This window comes from Anarrhichthys ocellatus, unplaced genomic scaffold (genome assembly GCF_004355925.1).
Source record: "Anarrhichthys ocellatus isolate YVR2014 unplaced genomic scaffold, GSC_Weel_1.0 scaffold121, whole genome shotgun sequence".
NCBI classification, from domain to species: domain Eukaryota; kingdom Metazoa; phylum Chordata; class Actinopteri; order Perciformes; family Anarhichadidae; genus Anarrhichthys; species Anarrhichthys ocellatus.
The window spans coordinates 400685-415509 of record NW_022280151.1 but is presented as its reverse complement, the minus strand read 5'-3'; the positions used below and the strand labels follow the sequence as shown (position 1 = coordinate 415509).

The 14825-nt window shown below is 45.3% G+C and overlaps 1 protein-coding gene across 1 annotated transcript; it reads right to left on the bottom strand.

Annotated features, from left to right (window-relative positions):
- Window positions 1–3620: 3620 nt before the first annotated feature.
- Window positions 3621–8461, bottom strand: mex3b (mex-3 RNA binding family member B). Its single transcript, XM_031876978.1, has 2 exons — window positions 7825–8461; window positions 3621–6307 (listed from the first exon to the last, which is right to left on the bottom strand). The coding sequence occupies exons 1-2, from the start codon at window positions 8042–8044 to the stop codon at window positions 4899–4901; spliced, it is 1629 nt and encodes a 542-aa protein (XP_031732838.1). The 5' UTR covers window positions 8045–8461; the 3' UTR covers window positions 3621–4898.
- Between the last annotated feature and the right edge of the window lie 6364 nt (window positions 8462–14825).

Here is a 14825-nt window from a genome sequence, read left to right as displayed (position 1 = left end):
TTACGTAGTTATTTCGGAGTCCCTTTTTGTCGGAGACAAGTACAAATCGGCATCATTATGTAGTTATTTCGGAGTCCCTTTTTGTCGGTTTATTGCCGTTAAATCACAGCCAAATCAGTTTATTTTGTGTTCATACAGCTGTAGTAAACAGCGACGTGTGGCTTGCTAGACACAGTGAATACACTTAGATAAAATCCACAGAGCTCCTCTGGACAATGTTATGAACCAGACATGACGGCGTTTAGTTTCCGGGGATATCTGGGACTTCCACAACAGGTACTAAGCAGAAATAGAGGTTATTTTTTCCATGGTTAATGGCGGACAGTTGAACGGCTTTCAGGGCAATAAGCCTCTCCGGAGCGTCCAGCGCGAATGAACACAAATAGTCCCCGCGAATGGCGCTCAACTCAACTTTTTTTTTTTATACTCAAACATCTCCGCGACTTATTGAGTGGCGTAATAAACGCGCGACACAACAAATCGATAATGAAATTCGTTGCCAACTCTTTTAATAATCGATTTTTATCGGTTTTATCGATTCGTTGTTGCAGCCCTAATTATGTCACCTGCATCATGTTTCACCTATATAGAGAGACAGGAGAGCAATACAGCAGGGATACTGAACTTGCCTTGGCCGGGGTCCACTTGTGACAGGAGGCAAGTGCCAGTTAATAAGCTAACATTAAACTGTCGGGGGCCTGGGGGATCCTCCTCTGGCACTTTTTTTTCCAATAAACAAGCTCTATTACTCTTTTTTAAAGTTTTTTTGAACCCTGGCACCTTATTTGCATTAAAAGTAGAGAAAAAAGATTCCCATTGTGAATCAATGTATTTTCATTGTGAGTTAGAAAAGGGTCGGCGGGCCACCGGCGACTCTATCTGGCCCGCTGGCATAAAGCTACAGCGTGGAAGAGAAGCAATCTGTATGCACTGCTGACATGGTGAGCATCACATTTTAATGACTTTTTAGAAAGGCGGGAAAATAGATGAAAATCTTCTACCAAGTTACATCAAAGTTGAATCTGTGAAATCCACTGAGATGAAGTTAAGGCAATTCCTACATGTTTATACAAATTTGATGCAGGTCGTTCTCTTCACTCCACAATCTGTGCTGATAAATGTATCTTGGTAAAATACTTCTATCAAAAATAATTAAATGAATCTACTGATTCGAAAAACTTCATAAAGCAGATGAAGACATAAAGCTTTACAATAACAGTAGGGTGAGTCATATATTTCTACCCCTTCTTTGACCAGGGGAAGCACTATGTGAACTCCATGTGTTGTGTATTTGCCTAAAAACACTGGTCAGCTCTTTCTGCAGTGGTAAGATTGCTTCCTAATAATATGGTTTATGGGGCCAGTTTCTGTGGCCTGTGTTGGATGTTTCCATTTCAAACGTATCATTAGAGCCCGCTCTCTCCATATTTACTATCTTGCAGCAAAGCATGTGTCAGTGTTTCCAACAGGACCACATGACATGAGGCTGCACTTCAGCACAGGGAAGGATGTGGGGGAGGGGAGGAAGAAGCAGAGAGTAGTGAGGACTACTTTACTTTTCAGTGTATCATTTAAGGATCTACCCATATGGATTTTGAAGGTCAATATAGATCATATTAGAGGATTGAGACCGCTTTTGTTCAATATGTTTACGTTGCATTTCCAAGAGTCCTGTGCTCATTGAGAATGCATTTACACCATCATAAGACACATACATCTCAGCTCCTGGACACCAGAAAAGTGCTGTTTTACATTAAGTTTCAAAATGTTTCTGTTTTGAAACTTTTAAAGCTCACGTTCTTTTATCACAGAACAAAACAAACAAAAAAACTGATGAAAGATCCAATGTTGCTCTTATATACCAGACCTGAATGGCGTACAACGTAACAAGACACAGTCAGGCTCTTTGTGTTAGCTGGCTCCACAAAATCCAAAACCCCAGTGAGAGATAAAGGGTCACCTCATCAGGCTCAGTGCACGTTCCCATAAAGGGGAAGTTTGGTGTCATTTCACTCTTCTACCTCACTAAATGGGCCGATCCCGTGCCACCTCCTTCCGTCAGGAGGAACAGGTTGTTACAATGGAGAGCTACGGAGAATACAAAAACAACATTACAGCAAAAAACAACTCTGTTGCTGCAAATAGAGTAAGAAAGAGATGTTGGCAGAAAAATGCTAATTCTGTAAATTTGTAATTACTTTATTTATTTAACCATTTCATGCATTCACTGGAAGTTTATTTCTAACGGGACCGCAGCTCATCATAGCTTGATGCAGCAGATTTAAACGTTATACTTTAGAACTGCATGTCGGTCTGAAACTGTCCCATTAAGAAAGATACGCAGAAATCACTGACCAAATTTAAAGGAAATTAAATTCATTGATTGACTATTATCTGTGTCAAAGACCTTATTGTGGTCTAATTACACAGTAAACTATTAATCCAGTAAAGTGTATGAGTTAGTCCGTCAACATCATACATCTCCTTCTGTATGAAGTCATGTCCCATTAACGCACATAACTGACTTTGCTTCTTCCCCGGAGTCTTTGAGCTTTCTCTCCTCACAAATTTCCATGGATCCTGGTTATATCTGGACCCTGGTCCTTCCTCCTGCCGTGGACCTGTTGACACCCACTGCTAATATCTTTATTAGTAGTCGCATTGCTGTTATTTTTACCGATACCATTACTGCTTTTGTTAGCATTGTTATTCTACTATATCCACTTCTGCTGGTATTATTAGTAGTCGTCATTTTTACATCCTTATGATTATTTTTCTCCCCGTTAAAGTTTTTGGGGGAGTTTTTCCTGTTCCGACGTGAGGATGTTGCATGTGTACAGATTGTAAAGCTCTCTGAGGCAAATTTGTGATTTTGGGCTGTACAAAATAAATTGAATTGAATCAATCAATGAACCCATCCATAGAAAAAACTAACAAGAAATATAAACTATTTTGATCATCTTTCAACGTTCTCATCGGCCCACTTTCAGGATTCACACATTTTGTTTGCCTTATGTTGTTAACTAAATATTTGGACGTTAAATAAGCAATTTGACATCAACTTGTGCTTGACAAAATTATGATGGAATTTCTTCACAATTCTGTGATATTTTAAAGAAAAGTCATTAATCAATTAATGGAAAAAAATACCATTACCATTTTAGTTTTTTATTTTACTTTATTGGTGCATAATACCGATCCACTTTCCCTCAAAGACAGCCTTTGTCTAGCCACAATTTGGTCTTTCCTGAAATGCAGCTCTCTTAAAGCTTTTGCACTTTAGCTAAATTTCTAAAAAATATAAAAGTTTAATGTTGCTTTAAAAAAAATACTTCATTCATCGTTTAGTCTAGAAAATGAAGTGACTGAAGAATGCTCATCACACATTCCCAGGGCCTAAGGTGATGTCTGCAACCCAAAGCCATCAGTTCCCATGAGAAGCACATGATGCTAAGAACAGGTCACACTGCACCAGGCCGAGCACAGCCGCTCAATAATCCGGCCACTGTCGTAAACAATTAGGAAGCAGAGAGTCAAATGTCAAGAGAAGGATCTGGCCTGAACAATGCTCAGCTCTCGGTACCAGCACAACAATTCACAACACGAGAAGCCACAACGCGTAAATGTACCATTTTTTATTGGACTTATATAGAAATACTTAAAAAAAACATGAAGTAGCACCATTACTTAAGTTTGACTTTTTATCATGTACAACTTTAAATGTCAGAAAAATAAAATTCTTGATACATTTTCAAATCTTGTCTCAGCAAATATAATATTCGTATTTGACCATGAGGTTAAAGGCCCTTTATCATAAAATAAAATATACTTTGTTCTTAAACTTTGCTCAATAAAGTACATTTACGAGTAACTTCACCTACATATACATAAACAAGTGGTAAACAAATGTATTAAAATAGAAATACTAAAACTATAGTGGTGCAACAGAAGCCTGTAATTCCCACTGGAATCGAATTCATACAAATTTTAGAAAGCATAAACGGTTTCTTTGTGTTCAACTTACTAAGTTTTGTACATTTCAATGTTTCATAATAATAGAATAAAATATGCTTTATATTACTGAATAAAAAATATGCTGTGTGAAGCAGATTTAAAAGACATTTTTTGCTGAACCTATAAAAACATCCTTCAACAGAATACTGTCAGATGCAATGCACATTGTGTGGACTGGGATTTGCTCCAACAGCCATGTGATATTAAAATAATACAGTGATCAATGCCATAAGTTCATACTAAAAAATAAACAATATTTGAACCCAGCTACAAAAAGTCCACTGAACTTAAATAAAAAAATATCTGTAAACATCTTTGCAATAAGAAATATAATCTTTCAAGTCAAAAAAGAATAAAATACTTCATTCTGTATTAATGTCATTTAAAACATTCAACTTGTGGAAATTATTCTATACATATATATGTAGGATATGTTGCTCTTCCTCGCATTGTTTCTGACCTAGAGCTGCAGTATCTTTGCAAGTCAATCATCCTGTTTGGCTGGAGGCCCTCCATGTTTCCCAGCCATGGCCTCCCCCTCACTACATTCGATGGGTAAAACTGGAGGGCTCAGCCAGCTGACAGTCTGGCCCCACTGTGCCTCCTCACTTCATAAATATAGGGTACTATTTACTAGAACTATTGATTACTATGCTGTAATATTTAAAACATGCACTTAGATGTTGAAAATATTTCCCAAAGCTACAGTATATTAACAACCACTACGGCGCCCAAGAGGGTCTGTGTCTGTTCCTTTTTCTGGATACTGCAGCCTCTTACATACACATGTATATCTATGTACACTTTCCAAACTCATGATTGGCTGATCCCATTAAAGCAGTTTGAGGAGTCTATTTGTTGCTATCGTCAAAGAGTTACACTTCTTATGAAAATATACGTATAGCCTGAGTTACGCCGGTGTGGCAGACAGGGCATTGGGGTTCGTTCCTCTCACAGATACGATTAGCACATTCCATACAGAAGAGGTTGTGCCCACAGGGGACCAGGGCAGCGATGACCTCACTCTCGAAGCACACTGAACAGTCGCGGCTGCCTTTTCGGCTGGTGCTGGAAGAGGTGGAGGAGGAGGAAGAGGACGAGGACGAGGACGACGAGGCGGATGAGTCGCACGGAACCCTGGGGAGGTGAGGGCCTGGCAGGGAGGCCATAGTGGTGGAATAAGCAGGGAAACTGAGGGAGCCTCCGCCTGGGTCACTGCGCACCCTCCGGGCTAACGGGTGCTCACTGGGCCCCCCAGTGTGGCTGTGGAGGGGAGGCGACAGTCTGGGCTGCGTTGTGCAACCATTAACCCTTCTCTGACTCACCACTACTCCATTGGCATTGGTGGAGGTATTGGTGGGGAATATGGCAGAGGTGGATGTGGGGGAGCCGCATCCAGTGGAGGATGGGGTCATGCCACTATCGTACTGAGACCACAGGAGGCCCGGTGGGGTTGACGTTGTGTCAAACCCTGGCGAGGAGTTAAAAGTCAGATCAGTGCAGTCAGGCAAGATCACCTCACTTCCGTAAACGAACCCATTGCCGTTGGTGTTGACATTGATGTTGTTATTATTGTTGCTGTTGTTGTTGTTGGTGGTGTAGCTGAGTGCAGGGCTGGGGGGGCTGTAGTCGGCCATACGCGAGCTGTTGTTACCTAAGTAGGAATCTGTGGAGGCGCTGCCCAGGGAGGAAGACGAGTCGTTGCGGTAGTTGGAGAAGGGTTTACGCACTGAGGTGGGGTTCATCCCGGCGCTGGGCTTAGACCACAGGGTGGCGTGTCCGTGGAGGTCAAAACCAACATCAGTCCCGTTGGCGTGGAAGTCATTTTCATCCTGAAGCTCAATAAGACCCCCTGTCCTCATGGCAATATGGGCTTCAATCTCTTCGCGTGCTCGATCCACGTTCTCTGGCATCCCCGTCACCTCGAACACCGGCTCCTTGTCTCGGCTGGGTGTCACGATGTAGGTGTGGGTCTGCTGCTGGATGCGCTTGATGGTGGCACCTTTGGGGCCTACAACCAGCCCCACCACACGGTAAGGCACCCGCACCTGGATGGTGGTCTGTCCGGGCAGGTTAGGGGGTCCGGGGGCAGGGGTGCTGCTCCCATTCAGGCTGGTGTTTTTGTTCCTGGAGGCTCGGATCATGGAGAAATGCTCAGCAGCAGAGATGATCTCCCTCCTGGCCATGGCCACATCCTCTCTCCTGCCCGTCACCACAAAAACAGGCTCCTCGCCTCGAACCGGGGTCTTGATGTAGGTGTTGGTCTTCGCTCGCAGTGCTTTGATCTTGCAACCTATAGCATGGAAAACAAAAGGCGAAAGTGACGACAGGTTGCAAAATAACAACAGCTCTGAATATGTCATGTGTTAAACCACTCCTTATGGACTATTCAAAACAGCTGCTGGATGGTTATTATTGTTTCGGGGGAAACCTCCCTTTTGGAGAAGAACAAATTCAAACCACATGCTGCACCACCACAAACATACAGCGGAACAAAAATAACTCTTTGGGAGTTATTGTCAGAAAGCTCACTTCTGGAACTGTGATGATCCTGGTTCATTTGCTACAATATAGTCAACCACTACAACAGCTGCTGTTAGACTCCCTTACTTCATGCTGGCAGCATTAGGGAAAGAAGGGGCAGCTCCTCGATCACGTCATAGGGTGCATAAAGTTGCATTTCAATACCCTCAAGCACATACACACATGATCAAAATGGGGCCGCCTGAGGAAACAGCCTCTCCTCACAAGAATGACATAATTAACAGAGCAAAGCCAGATGAGTGGGACAGGGTGATGTAACCAGGGATGAAGAGGGGGATAAACTCAGTCTTCATAGCCAATTTAAATCTTTGATATGAATTTTGCATGAGTTAGTATCGTACTGATGTAGGTTAAATGAGGATAGATTCTCTGCTTGAAATAATCTCAGAGGTCAAGGTTAATCCACTAGTTAATTTCTACCGTATTTACCTGATACGACCCGACAAAAGGGAGGGGCTTATCTGATGTAAACAGACCCACTCCACTATAATCGCTTTAAAGTGGAGGGAGGGAGACGTGCTTCTGTGTTTTTCTGGGAGCAGCAGCAGTTTTGCAGGGAGGGAAGAGATTCTGTCAGCCCGGTCTGTGCAGCTATGGGCGGCAAGGTAAAACCGTGACGCGTGGTCCTAATTTGATCCCGTTCAGCTCGTTCTCATAATACAAAGACGGTAACACATCTGGAGTTATGGAGAGCCAGTGTTCCCTCTGAGCTCATAGTTTGGTGACTGAGCCTACATGTCCAGAAAACCAGAACCAGAAAACGTTCAGGATTAAAATGAACCGGAGAGTCGGGTCATGTTTTGGAAGAATCTGCATTTTAATCGAATTTACCTATCGTCCTCTGTTCTCAAACCTAAACTCCATTCATGCTAAATGTCAGGTGTCCACTAAAGTGTGCACTCCATAAAATATGACCATGTTGTCACTCAGTCATTCAGCGCACACAGAAACAGCTCAATAGGCTCTATTTGACTTAAATGGCAACTTTTTCACTTGGTCTGCTGCTCGCTGCCGCCCACCGCAATGTATTTATAGAGGAGGAACAGTGTGACTAACCGGCCAGACACTCATCAAAGTTGGCGTTTTAGTGAACTGTTTACCGCCTGGTGGATTAAAAAGATGCCGTATTGACATTAAGATAGCAGCTATTCAAAGCAGTGTTCCAGAGTGTATCGGCTTGCTGGTCCTCCCTCACAGGAGAGTGACACAGGACGTGCTCATACCTGTCAACATGTCAAATATACAGAATAGCAGAGAAACACACACCCTGTCTGCCCACAATCTCAGCCACATGCTCGGAGCTGGGAACCGGGACGCATTCAGTCATGTTGACGCTCTTTTTCCGGAGCTCCTGGTTGTCGTACAGGGGGTTCTCGTCGTTGTCCAAGCCGAGCAGGGAGAGCTGGTCTAGGGCGATCTGCAGGGCTCTCTGGTCATCCAGCGCATCTCCCTGGACGCTGCTGTCTGCGAAGAGCGAGCTGGGCATCTTTGCGACTCTGTAGCGTTGCGGGAGCGGATAAAAGGCAAAAGGAAGGTGGGTGAAGGAGGAGTGACCGGGGGAGAACGAAAGGATAGGGAAGGAGGAGGGGAGGAGGCACCGGACTGGTCTTCAGAGACAACTGGTCAATGCAAATAAATCAGTGCGGCTGAGGGGGACAGAAAACAGTGCAAGCAGCAGCTACATAAAAAAAAAAACCATCCATCCCCTTTTCTCCCGATAGAAAGTGGTCGTCCCGGTCCGAGCCGACCCGTTCTGTGCTGCTGCACGGAGAGATGTTTATTCCAGAGTAATGATAATAATTAATAATTCCTTCCTGACAAACGGCCCCTCCCCGGCTGGCTTCCCTCGGTTCCTCTGTTGCTTCTGTCTGAGTCCTTCGCAGAGCCAGACAGAGAGATGTGCGGGTGACGTCACCACCTGGGCAGGGATGATGCGGTGCTGCAAGGTCATTTACATATCCACGTGCTGATTGGTTGGGCGGGCGACGTGTGGGCGGGTCTACTGTAAAGGAACGCCCGCTTCTTTGTTGTCAGCATTTGTCTCTCTCTCGCTCCTCGGCTGGTTCTCATGGTTGCTCTTAACTCAGGCACTTCTACAGCTTTTTATTGGAAATATACTGTATGTAGTCTACTGTTGCATTCAGTTACAAGTCACATCAATGGATATTAACAGTACTAATATGAACTCAATAGATCAATAGACATTTATGGACATAAAATCTGCAAATGTGTTTTTGTCCTCCAGAATACCATCCCACAGCAGTAGGATTATGTTGAAGAGTTTAAGATACCTCGTCTCTCTGTCCAGCACAGGACGTTAATATCACCTTCACTGATTTTACGAAGAAGAATAAACGGATTGGGGGGAAAATTCACATTAGCCTGAATGCTGTGTTCGGGCCCTTGAGACCCAGCTCAAAGAACCTACATCATGTTATTTCATGCTGATAAAATAATATGATGTAGGTTCTTTGAGCTGGGTCTCAATAGAACCCATGACTTTTCTTTTTTATGAGACTTCCTTTTAAACATTTTTGAAATGATGACATGAATAATAACCCCTATCTGTGATGCCTAGCTGTTGATACAATACAATATAAGCAGCACTGCCAGTCCCACTGTCTAAGTACGTCTATTTGGAGTTCTATTGTAGTTGGTTCATAAGAGTTCTACAGTGGTTCTACAGTAAAATGTATTGACTATGATGTTGCCATTATTATTATTAGGCTGTTATCACTGTTATTGGTATTATTATGGTCATTGTTATTATTACTATTATTATTATGATTACACATACAGCAGACGGACCTCAAACAATTAGGATGTAAAGCCATTAGAAGAGGAGAGCATCAAGATAGGAATATGTTACAGTCAGTTTAGAATTCCATACATTTATGTAGCCAGGCGAAGTGGGGGTAGGAAGGTTTTTGTACTGTCCCTGATAGATATGACTTACGTGCAGGGTTAGTGACAGTTTATAGAAGAGGTGGAGCGGGCAATGAGAGCAAGGGGTCTACATGGGGAGGAGCAGGTAGACTTCATCTTCTCACAGTTAAAGGGGTCAGCTCTAGAGGAGGTTAAGTTACGGGTGGGTGGACAGGTCAAGCAATCCAGTGATCTGTTTTCATACCTGAGGGAAGCATTCAGAGAGAGACGCACTACTCCACAACTCTTACATGCTTTCTATGCGCGCAGACAGTTAGATGGGGAAGACTTGCGGGATTTTTCACATGTGCTCTCACAGCTGCTTAATTCTGCTCTTCAACAGTCTCCTAACATTGTAGTTGATGTACAGCTAGCACTTAGAGACCAGTTCATTGAAGGTGTACGTGACTCCACCCTTCGACGTGAATTGCGTAGTCTTATAAGAGAGAAGCCTGACTCAAGCCTGTTTGATGTACGAGAAGAGGCAATAATGTGGACACTTGAAGACCAGCCTCGCAGTACTAATGTGGCGAGAAACAGGAATCTAGTGGGCGGCGGCCCAGACGAGGTTTCTAAAAAAAAAAACAGACTCGACCAGTAATGCACAGACTGACTTGACAACCACTCTGCAGGAAGTAGTTAAAATAATTGTACTGCAGGGTAAAGCTATTGGTGAGCTAACCAATGCAGTCCGTGACCTCACAGTGCAAAATGCTAGTCCAAAGAAGGGAACCAAAGGTGTTCGATTCAAAATCAAGCCGAGGTATACTGATGATGGACAGCCAATTTGTCTGCAGTGTGAGGGGGTTGGGCACATGGCCAGACAGTGCAATAGACCACGTGACTCAGGAAGACTTTCTAATGATACGCCTAGTCCTGCGGTTCAGGGAAACAGGAGCCCTCCATTGCTGTGAGCCGGGCAATGCGAGGCAAGTCAAAAGGCTCACAGGACATCCTGACCAAAGAGCGTTTTCTAGAACGTGCTGTAGGCAAATGCCCTGAGGTAGACATCCAGATTGGTGGAGTTCCGCTTAAGTGCCTACTGGACACAGGCAGTAATGTAAGCACTTTGACAGAAAGCTTCTTCAGGGACCACCTCCATGGAGAAGATGAAGATATGCATTGTACAGCTAAATGGCTTAAAATCACAGCAGCCAACAAGTTACCACTTCCTTATTTAGGCTATGTTGAGTTAGATATACAAGTGATGGGACTCACCATTCCAGAGTGTGGTTTCTTAGTAATCAAAGATGAAGACACCCAGGGACCAGATTCATCTCCACCTGGCATTATTGGGATGAATATCGCCAAACGGTGTAGACAGCTGGTACTGTCAGAGTTTGACACAGCTCTACAGGGAGAGCTGGATTCTGCTTGGAGAGATGCTTTCTATCAAATGCAGGAGGCAGAACTTGTTGGAAAAGTATCTACAGCCTGTGTGGCAGGAAGACAGAAAGTGCATATACCTGCTTCAGCTATTGCCACAGTTTATGCAAGGGGACTCAGGAGATCGTCAGGTGGTGACACCAGCATGCTGCTCGAGCCAGGGCCTATGCCACTGCCTGGCAGGTTGATTGTTTTCCCAACAGTGGTGTCAGCCAACAGTCAGGTGTTCCCAGTCCAAGTTGTCAACCTCTCACAAGAGGATGTGTGGTTGTCCCCAAAGACTAGGCTAGGTATCCTCAGCCAGTGTCAGTGTGTTGAGGGTGACCCCTATGAGGTGAAGTTTAAGCATATCACCGCTGACCATGAGGAAGTAACGATTAACCGGAAGGATGATCATGGATGTGACAGTGATGTACAGAGCCTACTCGAGCAACTACATCTAGGAGGTGCGCCAGAACAGCAGGCGGAACTAGGAGAGCTTCTGATGAAGTACGCAGATGTGTTTGCAGTTCATGATGAGGATCTGGGATACACTGATAAGGTTAAGCATGAAATCCCTGTGGTGGACGAGACACCAGTTTCCCAACCTTACCGGCGCATCCCACCTAATCAGTACAAGGAGGTCAGGGAACATATTTCTGAACTGCTGAGAAAAGGAGTGATTCAAGAGAGTTCAAGCTCCTATGTCTCACCTATTGTGTTGGTGCGCAAGTCTGATGGAAGTTTAAGGCTGTGTGTTGACTACAGGAGGCTGAACTTGAAGACCAGGCGTGATGCATTTCCACTGCCACGCATTGATGAAACTTTGGACACTCTGAGTGGCGCAAAGTTCTTCTCAACAATCGACCTCGCCAGCGGATACCATCAGGTTGCTGTACATGAGAAAGATAGGGACAAAACAGCGTTCGCCACACCATTCGGCCTTTATGAGTACCTGAGGATGCCCTTTGGGCTCTGTAATGCACCCGCAACCTTTCAACGTCTGATGCAGGCTACGATGAGTGATCTAGTTTTGCAGATGGTATTGATCTATTTGGACGACTTGCTAGTGTTTTCATCAACATTCCAAGACCACTTAGTGAGGTTAGAGACAGTCTTCAAGAGGTTGAGAGCGACAGGGCTAAAAGTCAAAATGAAGAAGTGCCATTTTCTTCAACCCGAGGTCAGATTTCTTGGCCACCAAGTTTCAGCTCAAGGTATTGGCACAGACCCTGACAAGATAAGTGCAGTGAAGAAGTGGCCCATCCCCAGTACTGTGAAAGAGCTACGGTCGTTTTTGGGCTTTTGCAGTTACTATAGAAGGTTCATTGAGGGTTTCTCCCAAATTGCAGGGCCCCTTCACAATGTTGTAAATGTTTGTATCAAAGAGAGCAGCAAGGTCAGGAGTAATGAGTTGTTCAGGTTAGCCTGGAATCCACAGTGTCTACAGGCTTTTGAGCTCCTAAAGGAGAAGCTGACCAGCTCCCCCACACTTGGCTACGCAGACTTTAACCGCCCTTTTATTGTAGAGACAGATGCTAGCAGTCAAGGTCTAGGTGCAGTCCTATGCCAGGAACAGGGGGGGAGCGAAAAGTCATTGCTTATGCAAGTAGGAGGCTAAGAGGGGCTGAGAAAAATGACCAAAATTACAGCAGTATGAAGTTGGAGCTCCTCGCTCTAAAGTGGGCTGTCACTGAAAAGTTTAGGAGTTATCTTCTGGGGTCCAAATTCACCATCATTACGGATAATAACCCCTTGTGTCATCTTTCTACTGCCAACTTAGGGGCTATTCAACAGCGGTGGGTCGCTCAGCTGGCCGTATTTGATTTTGATGTGAAGTATCGCCCTGGTAGGTGCAATTCTGCAGCTGATGCACTCTCCCGGCAACCAGCAGCCGATGAACCAGAACCTGAAAGTGAGGATGCAGAGTATGATGGGTGTGTGGCCATATGCAGCTCGCTTAGGACAGGTACAGCTCTGGGCCTGGATTTAGTTGCAGCAGGGATTGAGTGTGGTAGGGTCAGGCAGCTATGTGCATCTGAGGCGAGTGAGACAGCAACGAGTGAGGTAGCTCAGGATAACACACTAACCTTGCCAGGATATTCTAAAACAGAACTTCAGAAATTTCAAGCATCAGATCCGACACTTAGTGTAGTGAGAGAGTTTTGGAGCAGACAGAGGAAACCTACCTTCCAAGAGAGAAAAGGTTTATCTAAGGCAGTTTGCTCCTGGCTGAAACAGTGGCCACGGATCAGAGAAAAGGACGGACTCCTGTACCGTGTGATTGAGGATGTTCATACTGGAAAGTGTGAACAGCTGTTGTTGCCTACCTCCCTCGAAGAGCAAGTCCTTAAAAGTGTGCATGACCAGATGGGGCATCAGGGCATTGAGCAGACATTGGGTCTGCTGAGGCAGAGATGTTTTTGGGTGGGTATGCATGGGGATGTAGAGCAGTGGGTGAAGAGATGTCAGAGGTGTGTGTTGACAAAAATGCCACAGCCCAAGATCCAAGCACACCAAACTCCATTCTTGGCTACTCGCCCCCTCGAGGTTGTTGCTGTGGACTACACCACGCTTGAACGCACCACAGATGGTCGTGAGAATGTACTCGTGATGTCTGATGTATTCACCAAGTTCAGCCAGGCGTTTGCTAAACGAGACCAGAAAGCAGATACCACTGCTAAGGTCATTCTGAAAGAATGGTTCATGAAGTATGGTGTGCCAGAGCGTCTACACTCCGATCAGGGAAGGAATTTTGAAAGTGCAGTGATTGCTGAACTGTGCAAGTTGTATGGGGTGAAGAAAACACGAACAACGCCCCACCACCCACAAGGCAATCCACAGTGTGAGAGGTTTAATAGGACCCTGCACGACCTCACACTCCCCCCTGCACACTCCCCCCTGAAAAGAAGCGACGTTGGCCTGAACACCTGTCCGAGCTTGTGTATGCATATAATGTCACGCCACACTCGACCACAGGGTACCCACCCTACTTCTTGCTGTTTGGTGTTCGTCCGCACCTTCCAATCGATGCACTGTTAGGTCAGGAACAAGTGAAACATGACAAAACTGACTGGTTAGCTGTGCACCAGGAGCGTCTCCAAGATGCACATGCAAGAGCAAGGGAGTGTGCTGAGCGAAAGGCTGCGGAGAGGGTAGCCCACTAACAGGAGAAGGTATACTGCCCACCGGTCGAGGTGGGACAACTTGTGTATCTCCGTCACCGACCACCCGGAAGGAATAAGATCCAGGATGCCTGGGGGGCTACTGTGTACAAAGTTGTGGATATCCAAGGGACCACATATGTGGTGGAGACACTGGAGGGAGGACCGGTGAAGAGGGTGCATAGGTCCAATTTGCGACCATATGTGGGGCCCATACCAGCACCGAGACGACGTCACCAGGCAGTTGCTCCTGTGGATGAATTTACTTTGAGTCCAGAGTCTGAAACCGAGTCCCCTGATCCAGAGTTTGTATTGGTGGAGGAAGTGTATTATCCAGCAACTAAAGGTGTCGCAACTCAGGAACGTGAGAATCTGGACCTGACTGAGGGATTGGAGAGCCACCTGGATAATGTGGCTGATGGTGGGGATCTACTTGGGCTGGAGGGACGTGACCCACCTGATGATGACCTGGAGGAGAAATCAGTACCCTGTCCTCAGCCCATGTCAGAGAGACCCAGCTCACATGTTGAGGATTTGGAGGTGAGGCCTGTGCCTACCCCAAGGAAGAGAAAGGAGGGAAATGTTGACACACCCATTCCCCCTCTACGCAGGAGTCAGAGAAAAACAGCAGGGATACACCAAAACCCATTTAACTTGCCTAGCTCCTCTTGCAATGCGGTGTCTTTTAGTCCTGATGTACTCTCCCAGCTGTTAGCTGGGATGGTTCTCTATACTTCAAAGCTTCAGGGAAACAGACAGACAGGAAGTCACCGAGGACATTGACTGGTAGCAGGGGAGAATGTAGCCAGGCGA